The following is an 11,360-nucleotide window of genomic DNA, read 5'->3' on the forward strand; positions in this document are numbered from 1 at the left end:
TGTAGCCCCAGATTAGCTTGTTCAGTCTGCACTCAATGCATGTGCTTGAAGTGTTGTCCCAGATTAGCTAGTTCAGTCTGCATACTCAATGCATGTGCTTGAAGTGTAGCCCCAGATTAGCTTGTTCAGCCTGCATGTGCTTGAAGTGTTGTCCCAGATTAGCTTGTTCAGTCTGCATACTCAATGCACGTGCTTGAAGTGTTGTCCCAGATTAGCTTGTTCAGTCTGCATGTGCTTGAAGTGTTGTCCCAGATTAGCTTGTTCAGTCTGCATAGGCTTATCAGGGACAACATTTTTTGCCTAGACTGAATTTTGAATTTGAACAGAATTCCCTTTAACAAGAAGTTACATTAAAGCAGAAAGTGTGGATTAGACTGTGGAAACTGCACAGGCTAATCTGAAGCGACACTGTGCACATGCATTAAGCCCCATTTTCCAGTGTGCACATGCATTAAGCCCCATTTTTCAGTGTGTGCATGCATTAAGCCCCATTTTCCAGTGTGCACATGCATTAAGCCCCATTTTGCAGTGTGCACATGCATTAAGCCCCATTTTGCAGAAGGAGGCCTGATTTAAAAGTTTCTTGAATATGACTGAGTTTAAGCATGACAAGTGATATTACAAAAAAGGATGTTATGATGTTCATTTTAATACAAAGGATCAGTGTCTTAGAAATGAATGCAAATTTGAATATAAATTATATTCCATATATCAGCCGCGCTTTTGGAAAACGGGTCATAATGGATGCCCCTAAAGAATCCTTTTAGATTTGGGTCATAATGGATGCCCCTAAAGAGTCTTTTTAGATTAGCCTGTGGGACAACTTTGCCCCTAAAGAGTCTTTTTAGATTAGGGTCATAATGGATGCCCCTAAAGAGTCTTTTAGATTAGGGTCATAATGGATGCCCCTAAATAGTCTTTTAGATTAGGGTCATAATGGATGCCCCTAAAGAGTCTTTTTAGATTAGGGTCATAATGGATGCCCCTAAAGAGTCTTTTTAGATTAGGGTCATAATGGATGCCCCTAAAGAGTCTTTTTAGATAAGGGTCATAATGGATGCCCCTAAAGAGTCTTTTTTGATTAGGGTCATAATGGAGGCCCCTAAAGAGTCTTTTAGATTAGGGTCATAATGGATGCCCCTAAAGAGTCTTTTTAGATAAGGGTCATAATGGATGCCCCTAAAGAGTCTTTTTTGATTAGGGTCATAATGGAGGCCCCTAAAGAGTCTTTTTAGATTAGGGTCATAATGGATGCCCCTAAAGAGTCTTTTAGATTAGGGTCATAATGGATGCCCCTAAAGAGTCTTTTTAGATAAGGGTCATAATAGATGCCCCTAAAGAGTCTTTTTTGATTAGGGTCATAATGGAGGCCCCTAAAGAGTCTTTTTAGATTAGGGTCATAATGGATGCCCCTAAAGAGTCTTTTAGATTAGGGTCATAATGGATGCCCCTAAAGAGTCTTTTTAGATAAGGGTCATAATAGATGCCCCTAAAGAGTCTTTTTTGATTAGGGTCATAATGGAGGCCCCTAAAGAGTCTTTTTAGATTAAGGTCATAATGGATGCCCCTAAAGAGTCTTTTTAGATTAGGGTCATAATGGAGGCCCCTAAAGAGTTTTTTTAGATTAGCCTGTGGGACAACTTTGTCCACTGATATAGAATTTTTATCGTTTTAAAGAAGTTTTTTCTGAAGAGAGCATATGGTTAGGGGGAGACTACACAGGCTAATTTTGAAAGACATTTAAGCACATGCATTAAACCCCATTTTCGGAGAGCGTAGCTCAATTGTATTTCCTATATATACCAGCCATATCTAACATTCTAGCCGTCAGACTTGACATCCAATGCTACTGACAGACAGATCTCCCCTCGTGGTCTAGCAGGCAAGCAGAGCCGCGTTGCTAAGCAACGGGCCATAGCTCGGGGGGACAACATGGCACCTGCTCAGGTAAGACTTTGTGTTAATGTATTAGCCATGGTCACCGTATTTCTGTGGCATTGCTAACTGGAAATTTATTTACAAATCTCACCAGTGTCAGTGTGGTATGTAAGGGAATCGATCGTATTAAGTGATAACTAAAAAATTGTTCTGTGTTGAATACTATCTCCAAACTATTTTATAACTCAAATTATGTTCTGTGTTGATAACTCAAACAATGTTCTTTGTAAATAACTAATCATGTGTTCGGTGTTGATACTTCAAATTATGTGTTGACAATTCGAACTATGGTCTGTGTTCATAACTCAACATATGTTATATATTCATAACTCAAATTATCACCTGTGTCAAAAATTCAATTGCTGTTCAGCTTTTATAACTCAAATTATGTTTTAAATTGATAAGTAAAACCTTGTTCAGTATTTGTAGTAGAAGCTTGAAAAAATCTATTTAATTTCTATGTTTGTACAAAAAGCTTCAGAAACTTAAATCTAAGTTCTGCGTTTGTGGAAGAAGCTTCAGAAACTTAAACTAAGTTCTGTATTTGTAGAAGAAGCTTCAGAAACTTAAATCTAAGTTCTGTATTTGTAAAAAAAGCTTCAGAAACTTAAACTAAGTTCTGTTTTTGTAGAAGAAGCTTCAGAAACTCAAACTAAGTTCTGTGTTTGTAGAAGAAGCTTCAGGAACACATAAATAGTTGTGTGTTTGTAGAAGAAGCTTCAGAAACACATAATTAGTTCTTTGTAGAAGAAGCATCAGAAACTCAAAGTTCTGTGTTTGTAGAAGGAGCTTCAGGAACACATAATTTGTTCTGTGTTTGTAGAAGAAGCTTCAAAAACTCAAACTAAGTTCTGCGTTTGTAGAAGAAGCTTCAGGAACACATAATTAGTTGTGTGTTTGTAGAAAAAGCTTCAGAAACACACAATTAGCTCTGTGTTTGTAGAAGAAGCTTCAGAAACACATAATTAGTTCTGTGTTTGTAGAAGAAGCATCAGAAACACATAATTAGTTCTGTGTTTGTAGAAGAAGCTTCAGAAACACACAATTAGCTCTGTGTTTGTAGAAAAAGCTTCAGAAACACATAATTAGTTCTGTGTTTGTAGAAGAAGCATCAGAAACACATAATTAGTTCTGTGTTTGTAGAAAAAGCTTCAGAAACACACAATTAGCTCTGTGTTTGTAGAAGAAGCTTCAGAAACACACAATTAGCTCTGTGTTTGTAGAAGAAGCTTCAGAAACACATAATTAGTTCTGTGTTTGTAGAAGAAGCATCAGAAACACATAATTAGTTCTGTGTTTGTAGAAGAAGCTTCAGAAACACACAATTAGCTCTGTGTTTGTAGAAGAAGCTTCAGAAACACATAATTAGTTCTGTGTTTGTAGAAGAAGCTTCAGGAACTTAAATTAAGTTCTGTGTTTGTAGAAGAAGCTTCAGGAACACATAATGAGTTCTTTGTTTGTAGAAGAATCATCAGAAACTATAACTGAGTTCTGTGTTTTGTAGAAGAAGCTTCAGGAACACATAATTAGTTCTTTGTTTGTAGAAGAAGCATCAGAAACTCAGACTAAGTTGTGCGTTTGTAGAAGAGGCTTTGGGAACACTTAATTAGTTCTGTGTTTGTAGAAGAAGCTCCAGAATCACATGATTAGTTCCGTGTTTGTAGAAGAAGCTTCAGGAACTTAAACTAAGTTCTGTGTTTCTAAAAGAAGTTTCAGAAACTCGAACTTAAACTAAGTTCTGTGTTTGTAAAAAACACACTCCAGAAACTAAACTAAGTTCCGTGTTTGTAGAAGAAGTTAAGAAACCCAAACTTAGTTCTGTGTTGTAAAAGAAACTATAGAAATTCAGTCTAATTTCTGTGTTGGTAGAAGAAGTTTCAGAAACCGAAACTAGGTTCTGTGTTTGTAGAAGAAGCTTCAGACAATGATGAAAGAGATTGAGGAGGAGGAAAAAGCAGCTGTCGTTAGGCTTGGAGATGCTAGCATCGCTTCACCCTTCACCTCAAAACTATCCACCATCATGTGTAGTAAGTGTTTGATCCTTTTTCCAATTTTCTTACTTCCTCATTGTTGACCCTGTAAATTAACACTTTCTCACTTTTCACACTCTCTGTTCAAAGTTTAATTATTTACACTCTCTCTTTTTACACCCTCAGTTCAAAATTTAATTGGTCACCTCTTTTTTCACACTCCCATATTTCAATGTTAAATTGTTCATACTCTCACTTTTTACAGTGTCTCAGTTTAAAGTATAATTGCTCACATTCTCACTTTTCACTTTTTCATAGTTCAAAGTTTTATTGTTCAAACTCTCACTTTTTATTCCCTTTTTTTAGTTCACACTTTCATTGTTCACACATCCTGACTGTTCATACTCTATTTGTGCACTATTTCATAGTTTACACTCTGTCACTTGTCTGTCACACTCTCTGTTCACATGTTCATAAATCACACATTCTCACTTTTCACACTTTCATAGTTCCCACTGAGTGTATGTACTCTCAGTGTTCACACTCCCTAAATGTTCAAAATCGCAATTAACACTTTCAGTGATTAAGCACCTTCACTCTTTACTCACCCTCTTTTTACACTGTCTCATTCACTGGACATGTTTTCTCAATTTCCCCATTCTCTTTGTGCTTGCTAGCCCTCATTGTTTACACTGTCTCATTCACTGGACATGTTTCCTCGATTTCCCCATTCTCTCTTTACTCACCCTCTTTTTACACTGTCTCATTCACTGGACATGTTTCCTCAATTTCCCCATTCTCTCTTTGTGCTTGCTAGCCCTCATTGTTTACACTCCCTCACTGTTCGCACTCTGTCAGTTAGCATTCTTAGATCCCACTCTTATCACTTCACACAGTCCCTCACTGTTCATATTGTCTCACTGTGCATTTCAGTCTGCCACATCATCAAGCAGGGCCGATGTACCCTGGTGACAACCCTACAGATGTTCAAGATCCTAGCCCTCAATGCGCTAATCCTTGCCTACAGCCAGAGTGTTCTCTTCCTGGAGGGGGTCAAGTTCAGTGACACCCAGGCCACCATGCAGGGACTACTACTCGCCGGCTGCTTCCTGTTCATATCCAGATCAAAGGTAAGAATCTTTGTCTGCTTTCTGCTCATATCCTGGTCAAAGGTCAGAATCTGTGTTTGGCATTGTAGATCTTAAATTGATGCAGAAACCATACAAATACATAATGCACATAATTTACAACAATTGAAAGCTACATTTACATCACTGTGAAGTCATTGATCCTGATTTTCCGTAAGTGTAAATAAAAGTATTATTATACGCCATAACCCTCACGCAATAACTAGCTCAGTAGAATGTGTATATCTTGGAAAAAATAACAATATGGAAAATAAAAAAATCTTTCAATAAATGAATGAATTGAACTCTTCCCTTTTCAGCCCCTGAAGTACCTGTCAAAGCAGCGGCCTCTTCCCAATATCTTCAACTTCTACACCATAGTAACCGTGCTGTCCCAGTTTGCTGTACACTTCGTGTCCCTAGTCTACCTAGTACAGAGTGCTCAACTTATATCACCAAGGTATGATTCTTCAGTGAACTTTGTGTACATACAATTTTGAACAGCCTTCTAAACTCTCAACAAAAATTGTAGATTCTAAAAGATCTCTTTGTTCTTATTCCTCTTATGGGAGGTATATAGTTTCCGCAGTCTCTGCCATGTCAGTTGAGCAAGCGTTTCACTCCATCACAGTGTCATTCTGCACTCTTTGGTTTCCGCTCTCTAACTCAACCAGTTCTTATCGGATCACTATTATACTTTCTTCACATGTTTATTAGCACACAATTGAGGCAACATTGAATACGCTGCCAAACCCCTTGGATAATTTTTGTCCCCTACCGGTTTCACCGGAGGGGACTTATGGTTTTCGCTCTGTGTGTATGTCTGTCTGTCACACTTTTCTGGATCCTGCGATAGCTTTGAAGTTCTTAATATTTTTTCATGAAACTTCAAAGATGGATAGATGGCAATATGGACATTATGCACGTCATTTTATTTTGTTCCTACGTCAATTTTTTTTGTTGCTTTGGCAACAAATAGACTCAAAATACTGCTGAAAATGGTGGTTTTCTGGATCATGCGATAACTTTTAAAGTTCTAAATATTTTTTTCATGAAACTTCAAACATGGATAGATGGCAATATAGACATTATGCACGTCTTATCATTTTGTTCCTATGTCAAAAATTCTTGTTGGTATGGCAACAAATAAAAAAAATAATGCTGACAATGGTGGAATTTCTGACAATGGTGGATCCAGTAGGGGACATATATTGCTTGGCAATATTCTTGATTTATTATGCTCCCCCTAAAAATTTTGGGGGGAGCATATAGTCAGCGCTTCGTCTGTCCGTCCGTCCGTGTGTTCGTCCATGCACAATTTTTGTCCGGGCGATTTCTCAGCAACTAATGACCGGAATTCAATGAAACTTAATGGGAAGCTTCACTACCAAGAGGAGATGTGTATATTATCTGCAGGTTCTGGTCGGATGATTTTTATGCCCCCGGATCGAATGATCGGGGGTATATTGTTTTTGGCCTGTCTGCCTGTCTTTCTTTCTTTCTGTCTGTTTGTCATTCTGTCCCAAAACTTTAACCTTACAGTAAAGTTTTGCAATCACTTTTGAAATATTGAACATAGCAACTTGATATATGGCATGCATGTGTATCTCATGGAGCTGCACATTTTGAGTGGTGAAAGGTCAAGGTCATCCTTCAAGGTCAAAGGTGAAAATTTTTAAACTTTAATATAGTAAAATTTTGCAATAACTTTTGAAATATTGAACATAGCAACTTGATATTTTGCATGCATTTGTATCTCATGGAGCTGCACATTTTGAGTGGTGAAAGGTCAAGGTCATCCTTCAAGGTCAAAGGTCAAAAATAAAAATAGCGGCGCATTAGTGGGCATTGTGTTTCTGATAAACACATCTCTTGTTCACAGTGTTATGGCCCTTTGAAATTTTCCATTAACTGTACATTTTAGGCAATTCTTGTCTGGGCTATTTCCCAGCAACTAATTACCGGAATTCAATGAAACTTTATGGGAAGCTTCACTACCAAGAGGAGATGTGCATATTATCAGCGGGTTCTGGTCGGATGATTTTTCAGAGTTATGGCCCTTTGAAATTTTCCATTAACTGTACATAAAGTGCAATTCTTGTCCGGGCTATTTCTCAGCAACTAATGACCGGAATTCAATGAAACTTTATGGGAAGCTTCACTATCAAGAGGAGATGTGCATATTATCATCGGGTTTTGGTCGGATTATTTTTCACAGAGTTATGGCCCTTTGAAATTTTATAAAAAAAAATATTATTGTCCCACCAACTACTGTGCCCTCAAGACGTTTCCTTTTATCTGAATATATAGTGCAATATTGTGACAAAAAAAACTTTTGGGAGCATCACCCGTCTCCGACGGTTTCTTGTTTAGAGAGTTATGGTCCTTTAAAATGTTTAAGTTGCTAAACCATCCATCATATTATTTTGTCCAAAGTTATGCCCCTCAAGACGTTTCCTTTTGAGGAGCATCACCCCTCTCCGACAGTTTCTTGTTTGTTATGTCCACAAAGACTAAAAGAGTATTAACTTGTGTAATAGGCAGGTGTATTTCATTGAGTGAAATTTCATAGCACATGAGCCGTAACTCTTGCTCCCCTATTTTGAAAGTTATTACCCTTTGTTAGTTGTTATGCCCTCAGTAGGGTGGCATATAGCAGTTGAACTGTCCATCTGTCTGTCTGTCTGTCAGTCTGTGCGTCTGTCCAAAAACTTTAACATTGGCCAAGCACAGGCTAATCTAGGAAAGCACTGTAACCACATGCATTTAGCCAAGTGTTTCCAGAACCAGGCTTATACGTACCCTCTCTAACCATTATGTGTACTGTTAACCCTCTGTCACCATTCTGTGTATTTTGTACCCTCTCTAACCATTCTGTGTACTGTGTTCCCTCTAACCATTCTGTGTACTGTGTTCCCTCTCTAACCATTCTGTGCACTGTGTTCCCTCTAACCATTCTGTGTACTGTGTTCCCTCTCTTACCATTCCGCGTACTGTGTTCCCTCTAACCATTCCGTGTACTGTGTTTCCTCGCTAACCATTCTGTGTACTGTGTTCCCTCTCTAACCATTCTGTGCACTGTGTTCCCTCTAACCATTCTGTGTACTGTGTTCCCTCTCTTACCATTCTGTGTACTGTGTTCCCTCTCTAACCATTCTGTGTACTGTTTACCATATCTAACCGTTCTGTGCACTGTGTTCCCTCTCTAACCATTCTGTGTACTGTTTACCATCTCTAACCATTCTGTGCACTGTGTTCCCTCTCTAACCATTATGTGTACTGTTTACCCTCTCTAACCATTATGTGTACTGTTAACCCTCTGTTACCATTCTGTGTATTTTGTACCCTCTCTAACCATTCTGTGTACTGTGTTCCCTCTAACCATTCTGTGTACTGTGTTCCCTTTCTAACCATTCTGTGTACTGTGTTCCTTCTCTAACCATTCTGTGCACTGTGTTTCCTCTAACCATTCTGTGTACTGTGTTCCCTCTCTTACCATTCTGTGTACTGTGTTCCCTCTCTAACCATTCTGTGTACTGTTTACCATCTCTAACCATTCTGTGCACTGTGCTCCCTCTCTAACCATTCTGTGTACTGTGTACCCTTTAACCATTCTGTGTACTGTGTATCCTCTAACCATTCTGTGTACTGTTTACCCTCTTACCATTTTGTGTACTGTGTTCCCTCTATAACCGTTATGTCTACTGTGTTCCCTCTCTAACCATTCTGTGCACTGTTTACCCTCTCTAACCATTCTGTGTACTGTTAACCATCTTTAACCATTTTGTGCACTGTGTTCCCTCTTTAACCATTCTGTGTAATGTGTACCCTCTAACAATTCTGTGTACTGTGAACCCTCTAACCATTCTGTGTACTGTGTACCCTCAAACCATTATGTGTACTGTGTACTCTCTAACCATTCTGTGTACTGTGTACCCTCTAACCATTCTGTGTACTGTGTTCCCTCTATAACCATTCTGTGTACTGTGTACCCTCTAACCATTCTGTGTACTGTTAACCTTCTCTAGCCATTCTGTGTGTTTTGTACCCTCTCTAACTATTATGTATACTGAGTACCGTCTGTAACCATTAAGTAAACTGTGTACCCTAGCTAACCATTATGTATACTGTTTACCCTTGTTAACCATTTGGTTTACTGTTTACCCTCTCTAACCATTCTGTGTATTGTTGTGTCCGTTGCAGAGAAGGCAAGGTGGACCTAGAGGCCAAGTTTGCGCCCAACCTTCTCAACACTACAGTCTACATCATCTCCATGTCTCTACAAGTCTCAACCTTCGCTGTTAATTACAAGGTAAGTCATACAAAATCTCATATTACCAATACATGTATTTAACCCTTTTTCACATATAAAGAAAAGTGAAAATGGCTTTTGCAAACAGAATAAAACCTGAACAGCTTGCGAGTAACTCGCAGTCTGTTCAGGTTCTATGCTGTTTGCTGCTTATCAGTATCTAAGGGTTGGAAATGAAGCCTGTAAAACTTGAATCTTGCAAGAAAGGTTTTAATTAAATATAACTATCTATGGGACTATAAATGTGTCAAAATAAGTGGTAAATGGTTATTAGATGCTTTACTTTGTAAATGATAAGTTTAAAATAATAACAAAAACATATGTCTCCTATGATTCCATAGGGAGAGCCGTTTATGGAGAGTCTGATCAACAACAGGCCCATGTTGTACAGCATCTCCATCTCCGGGGGAGCCATCATAGCCATGGCTAGCGGTCTCCTACCAGAGGCCAATGAGTACTTTGAACTTGTGCAATTACCTACAGAGGTGAGTAGAACTGGGGCAATTACCTACAGAGGTGAGTAGACCTGAGGCAATTACCTACAGAGGTGAGTAGAACTTGTGAATTTACATACAGTGGTGAGTAGAACTAGGGCAGTTACCTACAGAGGTGAGTAGAACTGGGGCAGTTACCTACAGAGGTGAGTAGAACTTGTGAATTTACATACAGTGGTGAGTAGAACTAGGGCAGTTACCTACAGAGGTGAGTAGAACTTGTGAATTTACATACAGTGGTGAATAGAACTAGGGCAGTTACCTACAGAGGTGAGTAGAACTGGGGCAGTTACATACAGAGGTGAGTAGACCTGAGGCAATTACCTACAGAGGTGAGTAGAACTTGTGAATTTACATACAGTGGTGAGTAGAACTGGGGCAATTACCTACAGAGGTGAGTAGACCTGAGGCAATTACCTACAGAGGTGAGTAGAACTTGTGAATTTACATACAGTGGTGAGTAGAACTAGGGCAGTTACCTACAGAGGTGAGTAGAACTGGGGCAGTTACATACAGAGGTGAGTAGAACTGGTGCAATTACCTACAGAGGTGAGTAGAACTGGGTTTGACTTTGTTATACATACCTCACTTATTTGTCTTTTTGATGAACTCCTCCACAAAAAAATCGTTGCCAGTTACTTATGAGACTGATGATGGCAACCATTATCCTCATGGAAATTGTTTCGACACGTAAGGCGTGTTAAGAAATTATCATTGAATTGGTTACACACAAATCTAATGTTTTGATGAATTCTGAAATGTGCATAATTAAATTTTTAATCCGAAGAACACTTATGAATTTTAATGTATACGCAAAGTAAGCAAATCCTAGCTTCAAATAAGCGGAGCTCAGGTATTTTATGTTGATTCTTTGTCCTGATTGAAAGCCCGCAAAAATTGTGCTGCAACATCAAGTCAAGCGCATGGCAAATGTGTACCTTTTAGGTTTTTTTAATGCCTTCGAAAGTGGGCATATAGTGAGTGCACTGTCCGTTTGTCCGTCACACTTTTGCGTTTAGGTTTCCAAAAATGTGCATAACTTCTATGTTGCTTCATATGTAACCTTCATATTTGGTATGCATGTGTATATGGACAAGGCCTTTCCATACGAACAAAAATTTTGACCCCTTTGACCTTGACCTTGAACTTAGGATCCGCGTTTTGGTTTTGAAATCTGTGCTTAGGTTTTGAAAAAGCGTTTTTTGGGGACATGTCTTCTGATTGAGACAGCTCTTGTTGTTGTTCAAATTTGGGTCTGGTAGGAAAATGGAAAAAAAAAATATTTTTCCCAAATGGGTCCTAACAATTGCCAAATGAAGGTTTCCAAAAACGAATATATTTTTAATAAGTCTAAACATGTCAATCATCTTCAAATCTAGCTGTATAAGTTGAACCTTAGAAAATATAATATTGAAATCACTTTTATTATCAATGTTAATGTAATTGTAAGCATAAAATCAAAAACATAAATTTCCCAATTGTAGGCAAAAGTACACGATAATTCCCAATCCATGCAAAG

The 11,360-nt window shown here is 38.4% G+C and overlaps 3 protein-coding genes across 11 annotated transcripts in view; 1 reads left to right on the forward strand and 2 right to left on the reverse strand.

Annotated features, from left to right (window-relative positions):
* Positions 1 to 11,360, reverse strand: part of LOC127836879 (uncharacterized) — a 339,553-nt gene that overhangs the window by 312,390 nt on the left and 15,803 nt on the right. The window lies entirely within an intron of this gene.
* Positions 1 to 11,360, reverse strand: part of LOC127836852 (probable serine/threonine-protein kinase tsuA) — a 404,515-nt gene that overhangs the window by 224,931 nt on the left and 168,224 nt on the right. The window lies entirely within an intron of this gene.
* Positions 1 to 11,360, forward strand: part of LOC127836850 (endoplasmic reticulum transmembrane helix translocase-like) — a 55,146-nt gene that overhangs the window by 39,342 nt on the left and 4,444 nt on the right. For both annotated transcript variants that reach the window (XR_008028951.1, XM_052363472.1), the window contains exons 20-25: positions 1,825 to 1,947; positions 3,848 to 3,965; positions 4,842 to 5,038; positions 5,356 to 5,495; positions 9,239 to 9,347; positions 9,689 to 9,832. Coding sequence is in view for 1 of the 2 variants with exons in the window: in XM_052363472.1 (XP_052219432.1) it covers positions 1,825 to 1,947; positions 3,848 to 3,965; positions 4,842 to 5,038; positions 5,356 to 5,495; positions 9,239 to 9,347; positions 9,689 to 9,832 (831 nt within the window). In the remaining variant the exon portion in view is untranslated. The remainder of the gene's footprint in view (positions 1 to 1,824; positions 1,948 to 3,847; positions 3,966 to 4,841; positions 5,039 to 5,355; positions 5,496 to 9,238; positions 9,348 to 9,688; positions 9,833 to 11,360) is intronic.

This window comes from Dreissena polymorpha, chromosome 7 (genome assembly GCF_020536995.1).
Source record: "Dreissena polymorpha isolate Duluth1 chromosome 7, UMN_Dpol_1.0, whole genome shotgun sequence".
In the NCBI taxonomy this organism is placed as follows: Eukaryota; Metazoa; Mollusca; class Bivalvia; order Myida; family Dreissenidae; genus Dreissena; species Dreissena polymorpha.